This window comes from Peromyscus californicus, unplaced genomic scaffold, assembly GCF_007827085.1.
Source record: "Peromyscus californicus insignis strain IS unplaced genomic scaffold, ASM782708v3 Scaffold_15__1_contigs__length_86483966, whole genome shotgun sequence".
NCBI classification, from domain to species: domain Eukaryota; kingdom Metazoa; phylum Chordata; class Mammalia; order Rodentia; family Cricetidae; genus Peromyscus; species Peromyscus californicus.
The window spans coordinates 9,878,133-9,899,134 of NW_026294447.1; the positions used below are offsets into that span (position 1 = coordinate 9,878,133).

General features: G+C 41.3%; 1 protein-coding gene across 1 annotated transcript in view; it reads right to left on the reverse strand.

Moving 5' to 3' along the window:
* Positions 1 to 21,002, reverse strand: part of Scin (scinderin) — a 90,362-nt gene that overhangs the window by 5,157 nt on the left and 64,203 nt on the right. Inside the window, exons 11-14 of the mRNA XM_052738167.1 lie at positions 18,088 to 18,258; positions 12,639 to 12,816; positions 12,264 to 12,385; positions 1,036 to 1,113 (exon numbers count right to left, since the gene is read on the reverse strand). Coding sequence (XP_052594127.1) covers positions 1,036 to 1,113; positions 12,264 to 12,385; positions 12,639 to 12,816; positions 18,088 to 18,258 — 549 coding nt within the window. The remainder of the gene's footprint in view (positions 1 to 1,035; positions 1,114 to 12,263; positions 12,386 to 12,638; positions 12,817 to 18,087; positions 18,259 to 21,002) is intronic.

Genomic DNA, 21,002 nt, shown 5'->3' on the forward strand with positions numbered 1-21,002 from the left:
TGAAAACAAGTAGGTACCTTACTCTAAAACTCCTGATTCAGTGTTTGACATTTTGTTCTATATAATTTGATTCATTTTGTTTGTTTGTTTGTTTGTTTGTTTGTTTTTCAAAACAGGGTTTCTCAATGTAACAGTCCTAGCTGTCCTGGAACTCACTTTGTAGATCAGGCTGGCCTCAAACTCACTGAAATCCACCTGCCTCTGTCTCCCAAGTGCTGGGATTAATGGTGTGTGCCACCACCACCTTGCTATAATTTGATTTTTAGCATATATGTTTGTCCTTTTTACAGTTGTTAATTTACATAGAGATTTTGGAAGACCACCAGATGTATATAGCTGTCCAGTCGCCACTAATTTTCTCCTAAAGTAAGATCTTTGAGATAGTAACATATTTTGCTGCTTCAATTCAAGCCTATTCTGTGCCTGATTTTTCCCCCTAAGGGATGGGTTCCTTAGGAAATCTTGTCAAAATTCAGGAGAAATTCTCAGTATTTTGGTTTCTCCCACAGCATTGTACATATTTATGTAGTTAATAATATAATGACTACACAAATAACAGTGAGTATAGTTTACCAATAAATGAAAAGTTGAATTTTTTTTTTGTTGTTTTGGTTTTTTGTTTGTTTGTTTTGGTTTTGGTTTTTTCCTAAAGCTGTAAAAAGTGAAAGCTGTAGAATTCTTTTCAGAGTAAGAAATCAATAAACTCTGTGACATTTCTATTGAGTACAGCCTAGGTCCCCAGACCTATTTATTATTTGTTTATTTTTATTTTATGTGCACTGGTGTTTTGCTTACATGTATGTCTATGTGAGGGCATAGGGTTCCACGAACTGAAATAACAGACAGCTGTGAGCTGCCAGGTGGGTGCTGGGAATTGAACCCGGGTACTCTGGAAGAGCAGCCAGTGCTCTTAACCACTGAGCCATCTCTCCACCCTCCCCCCATTTATTATTTGAATTGCCATTTCTCAAAGCAAGTTCTATCAGTTGCCAACCATAAATACAGCCTCTTGTTGTGAGCAAACTATAACCTTACCTGTTCCCATGCATCGAGTAGCATGACATCATCTTCTGCTAAGTCATCCTGGGTGAACTCTCCAGGAACTTCTTCAATCTGAAATGTTTGAAGAACTTTATGACCAAATCATACACAGGAGACAAATGCTGTTTTGTACTTTGGATGACAATGAAACACTTGATTAGTCATATTTTTCTTAGTTTAGGGTAACAGATTTATCTATGTAATCAAGTATCATAAACTAGTGCTACAATCCAGTCCAGATAGTGCTTAATATAAACACAGCATCTGAATGGACATGTACAGTCAATGTGAACACAGCTCCTCTGTATTTGCAATTCCCCATGACAAAGTCTTCACAGATTTTATTGCCTGCCTAGCCTTAAATTTGATATGATGGTTGAGTATGAAGTTATCTTTCTTTTATAAGTCAAAATTATTTTAGTTAAGAGTCAGTAGTTATTCTAATAAATCAGCAAATTTAATAAGGCAGCATAATATATGTGCAAATTTTCATTGTTTTTAGTTCTAATGGATTAAATTTTGTTTTCTACCATTAAATGGTAATAAGTTATTGCAGTACCAATATGAGTAGACACATGTTAATCTGATGTTCAAAGTTCTGGAGAGTTCTGCAATTCTCCCTGATTCTTAGGAAGGTTTGACAGTTTAGATTTGGGTCCCCAATTCCTTCCACCTTTCCTCTGAGCAGTCACATGGATGGAGTTGCCTTTGGCTTCTGCCAGTCCATATTAGCAAATGTGACTTAGCAGTGCTCTCCTGTGCTTCTATCACAGGAAACTAGGCAGAAGCTCTGGCTGAACTCAACTAGAACAAGCTAACCAGTCAGCCTTACCTTCTAATATGTTTACTGTGCCCTGAGGAGATTCTCAACTCCTTAAAATAACAAAAAAGCAAAAGCAAAACAAACCTGAAAGCAACCTAGCATGTTCAGAGAGGAATAAATTGCTTTATACTGTCTTTTTGTTTTAAAGATTATTATTAAATGCGTGTGTGCGTGTGTGTGTGTGTGTGTGTGTGTGTGTGTGTGTGTGTGTGTGTGTGTGTGTCTGCATGTGTGAGGTGTGGTGTGTAAATGCTTCCTATGGCCAAAAGAGGGTGTGTTGGGTTCTCTGGCACTGGAGTTGTAAGTGGATATGAGCTGACTGATGAGAGTGCTGAGAACTGAACTTGGGTCCTCTACAAAAGCAGTATGTGCTTTTAACCTCTGAGCTGTCTCTCCAACCCTGTACTGTCTTCTTACAGAATGGTTTTCAATCATCTAATCATTTAAAAAAAAAAAAACTTGAGTCAGAAAAACAAGTGAGTGACCCGTCTGCCAGCTGAACTGCCCCACTCGACCCATTGCATGGTTCACATCCTCCCACCTCATGACCTGTCCTACAACTGTGCCCTGCCCCCAACTCCATCTGACTTCCCCTGCTCAGATGCAGGCCATACAAGTCAAAAGAACAGGTTCAGGCCACACCAGTCAGAAGAACAGAGACACCCCCGCCCCTTGCTGTGGGATGTCTTTCTGTATGCTGTGAATATGTGTGGCTCCCATTGGATAATAAATAAAGCTGTTTTTGAAGCTTACAGCTAGGTAAGAAATGCAAGCAGAGATACAGAGAGAAGAAGGGCAGAGTTGGGAGAGACACGAGCCAAAGGAGCAACAGGATGTCAGCAGACCAATGCCACAGCCATGTGGCAACATATAGATTTACAGAAATCAGCTAATTTAAAATGAGAGAGCTAGCTAACAAGAAGCTGAAGCCATAGGCCATACAGTTTGTAATTAATATAAGTCTCTGAGTGATTATTTTATAAGCAGCTGTGGGACCATGGGTGGGAGAGATTTGTTCAGACCTTGGGGCCAGGCAGGACTGGAGAAAATTCTGTTTACACCCTCCCCTGCTGCACCAAAGCTAGCTACTGGAAGGTCAGTCCCTAACTTAGAGATTCCCTACTGGATCAGAGGCCATGCAGGTCACCAGAAATCCAGGTCACAAAGACCAGAAGACCAAAGAAGAAACAGAAACCAAGGAACAAAAAACCCATCCAACAAAGACAAACTCAGAAATCAGCACTTAGACCTATAATCTTCCCAAACCCAGACACCTAAATGTCAATGTAAGAATACAATCAACAACAGGCAATATAGCACCACTGGAGCCCACCCATCCTATGATGGCAAGACCTGAATATTCTAAGACACCTGTAGCACAACAAAATAATACTAAAAATAACTTCATTAAGATGATAGAAGTCCTTAAAGAGAAAATGGGAAACAATTCCTTAAAGAAATCAAGGAAAGGACAAAAAATAGGAGGAAATCAATAAATCCATTAAAGAATGCCAAGAAAAAACAAACAGGTGAAGAAAACTGTTCAAGACCTAAAAGTTGAAATAGAAGCAATAAAGAAAATATAAACTGAGGGAGTTCTGGAAATGGAAAATCTGAGTAAGCAAATGGGAGCTACAGACACAAGCATCACCAACAGAATACAAGAGATAGAAGAGAGAATCTCAGGTGTTGAAGATTTAATAGAAGAAATAGATTGATTGGTCAAAGAAAATGTTAAATCTGAAAAATTCCTAACACAAATCATCCAAGAAACCTGGAATGCTGTACAAAGGCCAAACCTAGAAATAATAGAAATAGGAGAGGAATCCCAGCTCAAAAACCCAGAAAATGTATTTGACAAAAATCATACAAGAAAAATTTTCTAACCCAAACAAGGACATGCCTATAAAGGTACAAGAAGCTTACAGAATATCGAATAGATTGTATCAGAGAAGAAGGTCCTCATGTCCCATAATAATCAACACTAAACATACAGAACAAAGAAAAAATATTAAAAGCTGCAAGGTGAAAAGGTCAAGTAACATATAAAGGCAGACTTACTAGAATTACACTCAACTACTCAATGGAAGCTCTAACAGTCACAAGGGCATGGACAGATGTCTTGCAGACTCTAAGAGACCACAGATGCAAGCCTAGACTATGATACGCAGCAAAACTTTCAATTGCCATAGATGGGAGTAAACAAGATATTTCATGACAAAGTCACATTTAAACTGTCCACAAATCTATCCCTATAGAAGGTTCTAGAAGAAAAACTCAAACCCAAGGAAGTTAACTACACCCACAAAAACATAGGCAATAATAATCTCACATCAGCAAAACCCAAAGGGAAACACACATACTCAACAACAACAACAACACAATAGGAATTAACAATCATTGGTCTAATATCTCTCAATATTAATGGATTAAATTCCCAAATAAAAAGACACATGCTAACAGAATGGATACAAAAGTGCATCCATTCTTCTGCTGCATACAAGAAACACACCTCAATATCAAAGATAGACTACCTCCGAGCAAAGGGTTAGAAAGGGATTTTCCAAGCAAATGGAACCTAAGAAGCAAGCTGGTGTAGTTATTCTAATACCTAACAAAATAAACTCCAAACCAAAATTAATCAAAAGAGATGGAGAAGGACATTTCATACTCATCAAAGGAAAAATCCACCAAGATAACATGTCAATTCTCAACATCTATACCCCAAATGCAAGACCACCTACTTTTGCAAAAGAAACATTATAAAAGCTTAAATCATACATTGACCCTCATACACTTATAGTGGGAGAATTCAACACCCCACTCTCATCAATGGACAGGTCATCCAGACAGAACTTAAACAGAGAAATGATGGAAATAGCCATTATGATTCAAATGGACCTAACAGACATCTGCAGAACATTTCACCTAACCACAAAACAATATGCCTTCTCAGCACCTCATGGAACATTCTCCAAGACCGACCACATACTCAGTCACAAAGCAAGTCTCAACAGATACAAGAAAATTGAAATAACTCCCTGTGTCCTATCAGATCACCATAGGTTAAGGCTGGATATCAACAACAGAAAACCTACAAGCTCATGAAATCTGAACAACTCCTTACTGAACAACTACTGGATTAAGGCAGAAATAAGAAAGATTTCCTAGAATTAAATGAAAATGAATTCACAACATACCCAGACTTATGGGACACAATGAAAGCAGTGCTAAGAGGAAGTTCATAGCACTTTATGAAGTGCCTTCATAAAGAAATTAGAGAGATCTCATACTAGCAACTTAATAGCACACCTACAAACTCTATAACAAGAAGAAGCAAACATACCCAAGAGGGGTAGATGGTAGAAAATAATCAAACTGAGGGCCTAAATCAATAACATAGAAACAAAGACAACAGTACCAGGAACCAATGAAACAAAGAGTTGGTTCTTCAAGAAAATAAGCAAGATAGACAAACCCTTATCTAAACTAACTAAAAACCATAGAGAATATCCAAATTAACAAAATCAGAAACAAAAAGGGAGACATAACAGACACTGAGGAAATCCAAAGAATCATTAGGTCATACTCCACAAAATTGGAAATCTAAAAGAAATGGACAAATTTCTTGATAGATGCTACTTACCAAAGTTAAGTCAAGATTAGATAAACAACTTAAATAGACCTATAAACCCTAAGGAAATAGAAGCAATCATTAAAAGTCTCCCAACCGAAAAAGGCCCAGGGGTAGACATTTTTAGCACAGAATTCTACAAGGCTTTCAATGAAGTGCTAATATCAATACTACTCAAATTATTCCACAAAATAAAAACAGAACATTCCCAAATTCATTTTATGAGGTCACAGTTACCCTGACACCCAAACTAAGCAAACACTCAAAAAAGAGAATTACAGAGCAATTTCCCTCAATAACATTGGTGCAGAAATACTCAATAGAATGCTTGCAAACTAAATCCAAGAACACATCAAAAAGATTTTCCACCATGATCAAGTAGGCTTCATCCCAGAGATGCAGGGATGGTTCAACAAATGAAAATCAGTCAATGTAATCTACCATATAAACTGAAAGAAAAAAGCCACATGATCATCTATTTAGATGCTGAAAAGATCCTTGACAAAATCCAACACCCCTTCATGATAAAAGTCTTGGAGAAATCAGGAATATAAGGGACATACTGAAACATAATAAAGGCAATATACAGCAAACCAGTAGCCAACATCAGGTTAAATGGAGAGAAACTTAAGGCAATTCCACTAAAATCAGGGATAAGATAAGGCTGTCCATTCTCTCCATATCTATTCAATATAGTACTTGAACACTTATCTAGAGCAATAAGACAACTGAAGGAGATCAAGGGGATAAAAATTGGAAAGGAAGAAGTCAAAGTATATTTGCAGATGGTATGATAGTATACATAAGTGACCCCAAAACTTTGACCAGAAAACTCCTACATCTGATGAACACCTTGAGTAATGTGGCTGGATACAAGATAAACTAAAAAAAAAAAAAAATCAGTAGCCCTCCTACAAATGACAAACAGGCTGAGAAAGAAATTAGGGGAACAACACCCTTCACAATAACCACAAATAATATAAAACATCTTGGAGGTAACTCTAGTCAAGCAAGTAAAAGACCTGTATAACAAGAACTTCAAGTCTTTGAAGAAAGAAGTTACAGAGGATGGAAAGATCTCCCATGCTCATGGATTGGCAAGTTTAACACAGTAAAAATGGCCATCTTACCAAAAGCAATCTACAGATTCAGTGCAATGCCCATCAAAATTCCAACACAATTCTTTACACACCTTGAAAAATACTCAACCTCATATGGAAAACCAGCTTAGCTAAAAGCAATCCTGTACAATAAAAGAACTTCCAAAGGTCTCACTATTCCTGACTTCCAGCTGTACTACAGAGCTATAGTAGTAAAAACAGCATATTGGCATAAAAACAGACATGTTGATCAGTGGAATGGAATCTAAGACCTAGAAATTAATCTACACACCTATGGACACTTGATTTTTTATATAGGAGCCAGAAATATACAATGGAGAAAAAAAAAGCATCTTCAACAGATGGTGCTGGCGTAACTGGATGTCAGCATGTAGAAGAATCCAAATAGATCCATATCTATCACCTTGTATAAAACTCAAGTCCAAGTGGATAAAAGACCTCAACACAAAACTAGACACACTGAACCTGATAAAAGAGAAAGTGGGGAATACTTGAACACACTGTCACAGGAGACAGCTTCCTGAACAGAACACCAATAGTGCAGGTACTATGACAATTAAAATATAGGACCTCATGAAATTGAAAACCTTCTGTAAGGCAAAGGACACAGTCAATTGGACAAAAAGGCAGCCCACAGAATTCAAAAAGATCTTCACCTAATGGAATTTTCCCAAGGGCCTGCCCTGAGAAAATTCCTCCCAGGGTCCTGGGAAGACACTATGTCTGGTGGGGGATTATCTGAGGGAAAAGAATCTATGAACACCATGCTCTTTCATCCATTACTTTATTTCTCTAGGACAAAATTCTATCTACACAGCTTCAGCTCCATCCTCACATTCAGCTCCTCTCTGTACCTACTTTTTCTGTCCTCATAGTTTTAGTAAGCTCCTATGCTTTTGACCTCATTTTCATCCTCTGTTCCTTTGTCCTCCATCTTTTGTTCCTTCCTCTTTACTCCTGCCTTCCTCTCTTCTCCCTGGCCTCATGGCTCTGTCTACCATCTACAGAAACTGCCTTGTTCTTTCTTTCCTGACCATGCAACTCTACTCTGACCAGGAATCTTGCCCCATCCTTCACTCCACCTGGATATGCAAAAATCTCCTTTGTTCTGAGTCAATTGCTCTGGAATACCATTTTCCCTGCCTGGAGAAGGGAGGTCTGAGCTTCATTTGCATAAGAAACAAAGCTATGCATCTACAGCCCCGCTTGTCTACTAGGCCCTGCAGGGATGTTACCTAGTGGATCAGCAGCAGGTCTGAGAAGCTTATCTGTTTGCCATATGACCTAGTAGTATAAGGGCACACAAGAATTTCATAGCAGAAGACAGCTGATATATTATAAACTGAATAACACTAAATATTCCTTGATAAATGGCTTCCTCTAGAAAAATGTCTTGACTTTTCTAGGTATAGCTTTAATATACAGCTGAATCTCTAATATATTCTTGCGGCCCACTGCATTCACCAACGCCACATCTGACAGAGGGTAAATATCCAAAATATATAAAGAATTCAAGAAAGTGGACATCACCAAACTAAATAATCCAATTAAAACATGGGGTTCAGATCTAAACACAGAATTCTCAACAAAGGAATCTCAAAGGGCTGAGAAACACTTAAAGAAATGTTCAACATCTTTAGCCATCAGAATGGCTAAAATCAAAAACACAAGTGACAGCTCATCTGGCAAGGATGTGGAGCAAGGGGAACACTCCTCCACTGCTGGTGGGAGTGCAAACTGATACTGCCACTGTGGAAATCAATATGGAGATTTCTCAGAAAATTGGGAATCAATCTTCCTCAAGACCCAGCTATATCACTCCTGGCTGTATACCCAAAGAATGTCCCATTCTGCCACAAGGACACTTGCTCAGCTCTGTTCATAGCAGCCTTATTCATAATAGTCAGAGGCTGGAAACTGCCTAGAAGTCCCTCAACTGAAGAATGGGTAAAAGAAAATATGGCCCATTTACACAATGGAGTATTACTCAGCTGTTAAAAAAAATCATGAAATTTGCAAGCAAATGGATGGAACCTGAGTGAGGTAACCCAGACCCAGAAAGACAAACATGGTATGTACTCACTTATACGTGGATATTAGCTGTTATATAAATTATAATCATGCTATAATCCACAGACCTAGAAAGTCAAAATAACAAGGAGGGCTTAAGGTGGGATTCAAGAATCTCCCTGGGAAGGGGAAATAGAATAAATTTTGCAGGTGGAGAGTGGGATTGGGAAGAGGAAGGATCAAGTGTTGGGGGGGGATACTGGGAAAAATGACTGGGGGGAATGGAGGGAGAAAATACTGGGAGAAATGACTGGAATTGGGGGACATTTCTGGGTTGCGGTGGAAACCTAGAGCAATGGAAACTTCATGGAATCTATCACAGTAACCCTAGCAAAGACTCCTAGTAATGGACATGGAGCCTGATCCAGCCATCTTCTATAACCAGGCAAGGCCTCAAGTGGAAGGATTGAGAAACCAACCCAGCCACAAAACCTTCAACCTACTGTTTGTCCTACCTGCAGAGTGTTCTGAGACCAGAACCTCACAGCATGTTTATCAAACAGACCAGAGAGATTTCATCCAGCAACTGAAGGGAGCAGATGCAGAGTTCCACAGCCAAACATTAGGCAGAACTTGAGTTCTGTGGAGTAGATGAGGAAGGAGCAAAGGAACCAGAGAGGACAGAGACACCACAAGAACACAGCCCACAGAATCAACTGACCAGGACTCAGTGGGGCTCACAGAGATCAGGGAGCCTTAGGGGTCTGACCTTAGTCCTCTGCATAGTTTGGTGTTCTTGTGGGACCCTTTTCCTCCTACTGGGTTGCTTTGTCCAACCTTGATGTGATGGTATGTGCTGGTCTTGTGTTATGCTGTGTTTGGTTGATGTCTCTGGGAGGTTTGCTCTTTTCTAGGGGGAGGTGGAGAGACTGAAGGGGGGATGGGAAACTGTGGTCTGGATGTAACATACGAGAGAAAAATAAAAAATAGGCAAACAGGGGGCTGGAGAGATAGCTCAGAGGTTAAGAGCACTGGCTGTTCTTCCAAAGGTCCTGAGTTCAATTCCCAGCAACCACATAGTAGCTCACAACCATCTATAATGAGATCTGGTGCCCTCTTCTGGCCTGCAGGGATACATGCAGACAGAACACTGTATACATAATAAATAAATAAATAATTTTTTTTAAGCAAACAAAAAAATTTAGAAAAAACAAAAATTTAAATATCCCTTTTTGACTGTATATTAATTTTTTACACAAACATTAACACAACAACCATATCAGTTAAATACTGTGGTTTTCGACATTTAATGAATGAGAGCATGAGCACAGAGAGAGTAAAGAAACTGCCTAAGATCACCCATCAGGTAGGTGATATCACATATATAGATTGGTTCTAAATGCTATGATTTGAACAGTGGGCTCTACTGCCATGTACTAGTCTATGTGCTTAAATCTGTTTCCCAATGATTATTGTAAGATCAAACACATATCGGTAATAATCCTTTTCCTTAAACTGTGAAAGGAAAAAGAAAGTTTCCAAATATCACATAAGAAAATGAATAGATACAGAAGAAATGAATATTTCTGATAATGGTTAATATAAGCATGAGCAGGAAGAAGGAGGAGGAGGAGATCAAAGACTAGTTGAAACTAATAGATGGTTATAAAATCTTAGAGTGAATGAAGCCAGAGTACTACTTTTGTAAATTACATCTTCCTGAGATTGTGGGGTGCTCAACTACAATTGGCAGACTACAATATAACCCCTACTCTTAAGGCTCAGAGAACAGCACAGAAGAGGGGCAGAAAGATTATAAAAAGCCAGATGACCAGGACCCCGTAGGGTAGCAGCCTAGTGGAAAATCGCCCTGTCCTTGGCTTGTCCCTGAACCTGGGACTTGGATCCTGGGTTCCCCGCCTCATGACTCAGAGTTAACGGCCAAACAATAATTCTGGCCGTGCTGTGCTTTTCCACTCGCTCACTGCAGGTGCTCCACTATACAGCAGGTGGCCAACTGCGGTCCCAACAAGGAACATTTATCACTAGCCGTTACTATATCTTAAATTTCCAGGTTAAACTGTTTGTAAGCACCAAGTATGTTTTATAAATGGACAGTTCCTTTAGCACAGAATTCCTAATAATGTATCTGGTGAGCTCTTGGGAAATTTTGTGTGGTGAAAATTAAGTTTGTATTCACTAGGGTGAAAAGAATCCCTCCTTTAAGTTCCCACAAAAGTCTAGCAGGTCAGAGATGATCCACGTCTCCAGTTAAATGGAGGTAAGTGGATACAGCACAGAACGAAATTTCAAAACCCAATATGAAACCAGGTAAGGTTATGGACTGCATGTTTGTGTTCAGTATCAGGAGGTGGAGGCTGATGTGAGGTAATTAGGTTTAGCTGAGGTCATGAGGACAAGCCCAGTGACAGGAACAGTGTACTAAGAAGAGACAGAGTCAGCTCACTGGCCATGTGATGATGCCAGGAGGGCTCTCCCAGACAACAGATATGCTGGTGCCTTGGTCTTGGACCTCCCAAGCTCCAGGACGTGAGAAAGCCATGCTTGCTGTTTAAACATGCCAGTCTACCACATTTGTGTTAAAACAACAAGACACTGTTGTGCACAATTTCCTCCCAGATGAAACACTCCATCTAGGAGGGAAGCTCATTATGACTCAAGGTGTTCTAAGGGAGGTGAAAGAGTCCACCCTGCATTAATAAGCTCAGGAAGTAAACAACTGAAAAATTTCAGGAAGTCCCTGAAACTGATTAGATACATTAGGCCCCTCCCTCCCAAAGCACATATAAGTAGCAAGGACTGCTGAGAGACTCTCAGGCCAGCTGAGATGCTTGGAAGAGAAGTTCTCCAACCCACTCAGCTGCCTACAAGTCATGCAGTGTGCTCCAGGTTTCCAGCTTTCGTGAGCCGTCATTCATGCAGGAGTTGACTTTCGATGATGTAGCTAACTTTAAATAATTTCTGCTCCTGTAAGTAACACCTAATAAAACTCAGTGGTTTACCAACTTGGACTTTGGTAGTATCCTTACTTTGGACTGTCATTGGTTCCCTATCTGTGGTGAATAGACGTTTATTCTCATCTCCCTAAGAATAGTGCCACACAATAGACGTTCACAGTCTTCTAAGTCTACTTTTAATTGCCTGAATTATAAAGGAGTATAAAACAAAACATCCCTGTTGATGTCAGTTAATTTTCAGGAGACCATAAAGCTCTCTGTGACTTTTTTTCATTTAATCAACCTGGAGAAAATTTCTATTCCTCTGTGAAACCACTTGGAAATTTTACACTTAGTTGAAAAATGATGGCCCTCCCCAAAAAATATCTAATTACTAAATGAACAGAACTAGCCACCCACAAGAGAAACTAAATGCTGATACAGGTATGAAGTAGTTATTTTTAAGGGCATTTTGCTTTATATATTACTTTAGAATTTTCTAGATGTTTCTGCATCTCTCACATCATTGGGCCTTAAACTAACCTGTATGGAGTGAAGATTATCACCCGAAGTTTACAGAGAAGCTAACCTGGGACTCACAGCACTCACACATCTGGAAGTCCTTAGAGCCAGCACAGAATGCCTAACATTAGGCTCAATCTATTTAAGACACTTACAATGAATCTTCCGGTTTTGTTGGAGCAGCCATAAAGTCGAGGTGGGTGGTCTTCAGCCCGTGTTTCTAGCAATGGTGAGGTCTGGTAGTCTCCTCTCCCTCCAAGAGAGTTCCAGAACTCCTCTACGGAACACACAATGAGTTAGCCAATGCATATTCAGGAGAACATGCTTTGTAGGATTTTACATTAATGGCAATATTATCTCATTCTAACTTAATTATACCAGATGCCATCTACACTTTTGCAATTAAAGGAGGCATCCTTACACAACTCTAATGATGCAAAAAAAAAAAAAAAAAAAAAAAAAGATTATTGAAAGAAGTCAATTAAGCACACTGAATATAAAAGCGGTGACCTTGGTCCCACAGCACACACCTGGTTCTTGGCCTTCCTGAATCCTTGCTGTTTTGCACTTCAGAATATCAGCCACATACTCTGCTCCTTTCTCCTCCTCCTGAGTAGCACCTTTTCCTATCCAGATGAAGCCATTGTTTTGTGGCAGTTTTAGAACAAAGGCGTCATTAGAATTCAATGAATTTGCATCAACATCAACCTAGAGCGTGAGGGAAAAATAACACAATGATTCAAATTCACTGTTGAGGCTATGCAGAGCCATCTAGAACCTTCTTCCTAATGCCAGGAAATTAATTCAAGACAGAGATGCAATAGATACCTGAAACACTGGAGTACAGACACCTTGGTCCATGCCCCCATGACGTTCAGCTGCCTTCAAGCAGCAGAGCAGGGTTTAAACATTGGCAGAGTCTCTACTGGATGTGCCTCCCCATGGGAGGCTGTGCCTTCTTGTGGGTGGGAGAGGGGAGTGGGTTGGGAGAGGGAGGCTGGGGGGGGTGGAAGGAGGGAAGAGGGGGATCTTTGATTGGTGTGTAAAAATGAATGAAAAATTTTTCTTAATTAAAAAAAGGGAAAAAAAATGGCAGAATGTGGTATCCCAAGCCTTTAATCTTAGCACTCAAGAGGTATAAGCAGTCTGATCTCTGTGAATTCAGGGCTAGCCTGAACTACATAGACCTTTCAGGGCTGCAAAGACTACACGGAGAGACCCTGTCTCAAAATTAATTAATTAATTAATTAATTAAAAATAAATAAATAAGCAAGCCATCAGTCAAGAATTGAGGGTTTTGGCCAGACATGGTAGTTCACACCTGTAATTCTAGCACTCTAGGGGCTGAAGCAGAAGAATCCTGAAAAGTCTAGCCTAAGCTACACAGAAGACTCCTGCTCAGTAGCAAGGCACGAGGGTCGCGAGTCGGTTCAGTGGTTAAGAGCCCACACTGCTCTCCTGGAGGACTTGAGCTGGGTCATCAGCACTCACAACAGGCAGCTCCCAATTGCCTATACCTCCAGCTCCAGGAGGTCCAACACTCCCTTCTGGTTACCAAACATGGCAGACAAACAGCAGATTCTCACACAGACAAACACAAAAATTAAAGAGCAAAAACAACCCAACTGAGGACTTGACAAAGTAATACAAACAATATTCAGAGATATTTCAGGGAACAAGACACGTGACACATGAACAGAGGGTGCAGTGTCAAATGTTAAACAAAGCAAAGCTGGTCCCTCTTCCTCCCCACTAAAGAGAGGGATCCCCCAAACCCATAAAACAGACAGGACAAAGAGGTGACTTGAGTCGTTTTCTGTCTCAGATAAATGCTAGCTCAAATTATAGATCTGTGTAGGGACAGAAAGCAGCGCGGGCACACACCTTTCTAGTCACCAGAAGCTGCAGACACTACCTCCGGTCTGCCAAGTGCAATTTGGATTCCTGTGTCCCCAGATGAGGGCGCTCAGGGTTAGACACTGACCTGTGGGTGTGGCCTATGGAAACACCAGGCAGGGACAAGACCCATGCCATCTCTGGCCTGGCCATGATCATGAGCATTCTAGGATGGGCTTGGACCTAAGACTCTGTGGTTTGTGACATCGTAACCACATCTGTGAGAAGTGGTCTGGACACACAGTCATCATATAGCTGTGCGTGATTTTCTAAGCAATTGTGATGCTGACTATGATATGACTCCCAGGGAGACCAGGAACAACCAGTATACAAGACTGAGACAGAGCAACCAGGAGGGATGAGGAAAACAGGAGTCTGGCCAACTGAGACCACAGTTGAGAACACATCAAGAAGGCTGGGGTGACACACTGTGCCGAGTGATGCTGCCTGGCCCACCTCACTGGACTGTCCAGATCAAGGCACCTTTAGCAGGAGAGATGGATCTGGCCAGTTTGTAAGGGTCTGACTTTGGAAGAAAAGCTAGAGGGAAGAAGAACGGCTGTTGGAGCGGGATTGGTAGCACTCCGAGAAGTACAGTTGTTCACTTTCAGCAGGAATGAGGCCTCCTGGACCAAGCAAGGAAATCATCAGGTGAGATGATGGAGAACGCTAGCAGCCAGGTCTGGATTTCAGGACTTCTGGTATATCTGTATGTTTCCTTTCTAACGCAGAAGAAGCAGCCAGGAATATGAAGATAGATGACAAGAGGCTGGTGCCCAGATTGGTGTGAGACCGGGGAGGAGAACCCTCTAGTGTTTAGGAAGTATCAGCTTCCCAGGAGACAAGACAGAAGGTCACATAAGATCATCATGACTGACATGTCAGAGAAACTGGAGAGGATGCGGCAAGGAAGTGGGGTGATGCACTGAATTCAGCTGAGGATACCTCCTAAAGAAAGGCCGACTATGGAGGAGACCAGGAGTTGAACAGTGGAAGATTACACTAATCTCTGGATCATTCCAACTTTATAGTATATGTGCTGCCAAAGCCAACACAGTGGAACATTATGTTCGGCTCTTCCGTGTAAAATCAAGTGAGTGTCCACAGAGAACTCCACTGTCAATATAATGGGTTTTTAAAAAATAGTTATGATTGAATACATGATAATCTGTGCCAAGAGTCCTGCAGGTAAGATTAATATGGAGGCCAAATTTAAATGACGTGACCACATAAGATCATCCTGGCCTGGAACACTTAGGTGCTTAGAGGCCAGACAGAGTAAATCCCAACAAAACCACCCTGGAGGGGTGGCTGGATTTTTGGAAGAACATTCAGGAAATGTGGTGAAACAGTTGCCGCATCAGAAAAATATGCCCAATAAATAGTTCAAGTTGACTGTGGTGAATTCCTGTGGCAGGTGTTCTCATTCACCTGGCTTACCGTGTTCAGGCTATCAAGAATGTGGGCTCTTGGGTTTTTTGTTTTTCCATATGAAGTTGAGTATTATTTTTTCCAGGTCTGTGAAGAATTGTGTTGGTATTTTGATGGGGATTGCATTGAATCTGTAGATTGCTTTTGGTAAGATTGCCATTTTTACTATGTTAGTCCTGCCTATCCATGAGCATGGGAGATCTTTCCATTTTCTGACATCTTCTTCAATTTCTTTTTTCAGGGACTTAAAGTTCTTGTCATATAGGTCCTTCACTTGCTTGGTTAGTGTTACCCCAAGGTATTTTATGTCATTTGTGGCTATAGTAAAGGGTGATGTATCTCTGATTTCCTTCTCCGCTTCTTTGTCCATTGTATATAGGAGGGCTACTGATTTTTTTTGAGTTGATCTTGTATCCTGCTATGTTGCTGAAGGTGTTTATAAGCTGTATCAGTTCCTTGGTGGAATCTTTGGGGTCGCTCAAGTATACTATCATGTCATCTGCAAATAGGGAAAGCTTGACTTCTTCCTTTCCAATTTGTATCCCCTTAATCTCCTTATGTTGTCTTATTGCTCTGGCTAGAACTTCAAGTACTATATTGAATAAGTATGGGGAGAGTGGACAGCCTTGCCTCGTTCCTGATTTTAGTGGAATTGCTTTGAGTTTCTCTCCATTTAATTTGATGTTGGCTGTTGGCTTGCTGTAAATTGCCTTTATTATGTTTAGGTATGTTCCCTGTATTCCTGATCGCTCCAATACCTTTATCATGAAGGGGTGTTGGATTTTGTCAAATGCCTTTTCTGCATCCAGTGAGATGATCATATGGTTTTTTTTCTTTGATTTTGTTGTGCTCATTGCATGAGTTGGCTGTTTGAAACCTGGGGCCTATGCAGGATTGTTTGGCTCGGCCTGGGAGGAGGGGACTAGACCTACCTGGACTGAGTCTACCAGGTTGACCTCAGTCTGTGGGGAAGGCTTTGCCCTGGAGGAGATGGGAATGGGGGGGGGGGGGTTGGGGGGAAGGTGAGGGGGACGGGAGGGGGGAGAACAAGCAAATCCGTGGCTGATATGTAGAACTGAATTGTATTGCAAAATAAATTAAAAAAAAAAAAAAAAAAAAAGAATGTGGGCTCTTAGAAGGACAACAATGATGGATCCCAGAGAAACTCTGGAGAAAGCAAAACACAGTTTCTAAAGAATTTGCTTTCAAACACATCTGGTTTCAAAGTAAATGATTCAGGATACAAGAATAACTAGTCATAGATACGAGGAAGGAGATTGTACCTGCGGTCAGGATGGACTGCAAGAAGAAGAACTGCATGGGGATCTGCTGCCTGCAGTCAGGATGGAGTATAGTATGTGCATGGGGATCTGCTGCCTGCAGTCAGGATGGAGTATAGTATGTACTTGGGCATTCGAAATCAAAGGAAGAGTCTAAGCAAATCAGAGAGGGGATCGAAGGCAGAGTAGTAGAACAGGGGCTGGAGCAATTTGGCTTTGGATAGGAGCCATACTTTTTTATTCCATGTAATAAGTATCAATTTAGCAAATCATTGTAAGATATATACTTCATGAGTAACATTGATATTAATTGATAAAACAGCTCATCACTTTTATGTTACTAATATATGAATTACTTTAAAAATACAAATAGAAAAAATTTAATTATTTCATAAATCAGAAGAGAAGACAATATCTACGTACAGATGTAGATAGTGAAATTGTGGGAGAGCAGATATGGTGATCTCTGTGTGATTACATTTATGTTCTCTTTGAGAGAGAGGAACTGAGGTGCAGGAGATTGTTGGAAGAAAAAAGACAGGATGAAAGTGACAGAGGCCATGGCTGAGGCCGCCACAATGACACGGAAGGACCAGCTTCTCAGCAGAAGAGGGTTGTGGGGGAGGGACCACAGGGGAAAGGCTGCTTTGGTGGGGAAAGTGGGGGGCACCATAATAATAAGAGAAATGGGGGGGGCTGAGTGAACAAGGGCATTACCTTGCCCAGCCCCATCGGGGTGGGGATGTGGGGTTCTAGTGAGTGGAAACTGAGAGGAATTACAGCTTCCATTGAAGAGGGTTGCTGGAGTCAGTCCTCAGAGGACAGCCAGAGATGAAGCAGGAGGAGTCTCAGAGAGGTTGCTAGTAGATTGAGGAAAGATAGCTGAATTTTCAGAGCTTGCCAGAGTGGCTCCTAAAAACTGAAAGGGTTTAAAAAACAGCTCTAGATCTGGGGAGACCCAGAGCAATGGAGTGCTGAGAGAGACCTGGATTTCAATGGCGACTAGAATTCAAGGTGTGACAGATTACTCCAGTGTGGCCAGATTTTCTTGTTCAGAGGGCTTTCTTAGATGTCCCCAGGTCTCATGGTCCTCTGACCATGCCTCACAATCCTACCAGAGACCTTTCAAGATGGAGCTGTAGCTGCTCCGAGCCCCTTGCCAGCTTCACTGGCTATGATACTCCAAAACTCAGTTTGGGTTCGGTGCAGTTGAAAAGCTGAGCTGCCCTCTCATTCAGTGTCTCTTCTTCTAGTGTTTCATGTTGTTGAAGTAAAAGGCATCCTTGCCAGGGTATACAGGCCAATACTCCTAACAACCAGGCGTGCTGGAAAGTCCACACCCAGAGCATATTTACAGAATGCATAGCCTTACCTCCACAATTCTGGTAATAGATGCCAGGTTCCTCCGGACTTGAAAGAGGCGAGTAGGGGGAGCGGGTGTCTGTCCCCCTTTCCGGGATGTTCCGTTCTTATAGATAATGAGTGGTTTGTCTTTGAACAAACTCAGGAGGTGAGCGGGCTCTTTGCCTTGAGAGACACGGACCTGGGTGCACAGGGCAGGGGAACAGAGTATGAATAAGAGTTTCCAGAGGCCAGGCAAATGGAAATTCGGAGGCATGCCCAACCATAGGGGCCTGGGGAATACTGAAAATAACTGACTTCGTGAATGTGGTTCAACAAGTGCACACCCAAATGGGTGAGCAGCTACTTATGAAGCGTCTTCCAGTTGGTCGCACAGTGTGGAAAGTGTCGGAGGGGTCCTGAAAACCACTAATATGTCACATAGCCTTCAAAAAACAGCAATTGCCCATGGCAGGAAGGGGCACTGATTAAGGTCCACACTTTCCTCTGAAGGAGATTGGAGAGGGAAAAAAGTGGATTAAATTGTGTAATAAGTTGCTTAAATACTGCCAAGATGCTCCACCAAAAATACAAGAGCAATGCAGAACTTCAGCTATTCAAAAATAATTACTGTGAACCACTGCCATCTAGTAATTCAATAAGAAATTAGTATTTCATCCACTGTAGGATTCAGCTGGCTAATTCCTGGAAACTCGTTAATTGTGTATCATGTACTGTTCTGTGAACTCTCGAAGCACAGTGTGCAGCTGCAAACATTTGAATCGTTTGTGAGAAACAGCTTTAAGCTCAACTACACAACATAGGTGATATCTCTTCTAGCTATAAATATTACATTCCAATGAATGAAATACTTGATTAGGAATGGAGCAGCATGCACCTAAAGAATCCAAAAATTTTGTTAATTGGGTTTTTTTTTATAAACTTGGCTCATGTGTCCTTTATACACAGAGCCAGCTTGCTTTATATATCTGTTTGTTCTTACCAAGATGGAAAGAAACCAGCTAAAGACCAAGTTCAGCCTCCACATCCCCATCTTACGTTCTAAATCCGAATCATCTCTCTGCTTAATTACTACACTTGAAAACCAAAGCATTTATAAGGGTTTGAAAAACAAGCAAGCAAACAAACACAAAACCTTTTTTTTTTTTTTTAATTTTTGAGACAGGGTTTCTCTGTGTACCCCTGTATCTGTTCTGGAGAAAACAAAAGAAAACAAAACAAAAAACCAAAAAACATTTTTTTATGCCACATAGAACGTGAGCTCATCTGACATGAGACATGAGGTAGCTAAGCTGATACATCCTTCTGAAGAGAACACTTCACGATGCTGAATCAGAACCATCATAAACAGGCCAATGGAACCATCTAGATGTTTTTCCCAGCACATGGGAACAAATAGCATCAAAACCTACCCAAGAATGGTGGTAGGGTAAGCAACCAGATTATAAAGAGAGAGGAAACAGGAGAGAGAGACAGAGATCTCCGGAGATCTCCAGCTAGGAACAAGCAGGTGCCACTCTGCAGATAACAAGAGTAGACAGAAACACAGCAGGCAGAGAGGAAGGGGCTGAACAGGCAGACCACACATTTCCTGTGGTCACTAACACCGGTCCTGAGTCGTGGCAGACGACACTCCAACATTAGAGGAAAAGCAGAACTGAAGAAAGAACGTTGATACCGAAACCCGCTGGAAACGGCCTCTTAGACACAGCAGAGAAATCCACCTAGGTGCTGATACTGTCTGCTTACTGTCAAACGTTAGCTGTTGCTCCTCTCGTAGACACAGCGTGTGTGTGTGTGTGTGTGTGTGTGTGTGTGTGTGTGTGCGTGTCAGTCATTTTGGCTCAGGGTTCAGTCATTCTCAACAATTTGTTTTTCATTTTCAGAAATACCGAATGCAGGGTCCATCTCTTCCCTCCCTGGAACCACGTCTCTTCCTCTGTGTCTGTCCCCTTCCCCCATTCCTCTCCCTTCCCTGCTTTCCTCTGTTCTCTCCCCTCCCTACCCACTTCTGTCCTTTTCCCTTTTCTGACACTGTTTTTGGCCAGAAGATTCTGGTCCCTAAAAGAGAAAATATGGATCTATGTATCTGCCAAGGTTGATTTCAGCTTGCCTGTGTGAACCATGATTTACGGATCCCTTTGACTGAGAATGTATAAAATATTGTTCTATGTTTTTTATGAAAATGTATAAAATATTGTGTATGGTTTTTTATGAAAATTATTCAGTTGTGCTTACTCTGGACTGTTGTGTCATTTCTGTTGCTTCTGCAGCAATTTATCACATATAAATTCATCATCTTACACTAGCCTAGAAATTTGAAGCGAGTTATTGCCCTAATTTAGTCACTGGGTTAAAATCTACAAGAGTTTAGTCACTAAGCTAGTACCTGGCTAGTGCAGTATGGTAATTCGAATGAGAATAGCCTCCATGGGCTATATCTTTGAATGCTTGGTCTGCTGTTAGTGGAACTGTTTGGGAAGAATTAGGAAGTGTGGCCTTGTTGGAGGAGGTGTGTCACTGGGGATGGGCGTTGAGGTCCAGTCTCGCTCTCTCTGACTACTGCCTGTGTGCTAGGATGCAAACTCTCAGCTCCTGCTCCAGCGCCGTGACTGCCTGTCTGCTGCCATGCTCCCCTATGATGATCGCGGACTAACCCTCTGAACCTGTAAACCAGCCCCCTGTCAAATGCTTCCTTTTATAAATTACCTTGGTCATGGTGTCTCCTCATGCAATAGAACTAAGACCCGAAGGGACTCTAGGATGTTTTTTCCTTGCCCTTTTCAGCTCCCAGTGGTTGCGTTATTCCTTTCTGGGTCTCTTTCTCCACTAAAGCCAGCAGTTGGCCATGGAATCTTCACCACACTACATCCTTCTCACTCTGCCTGTCTCACTAGTTGATTCCTGAGGACCCTGATCAATGCT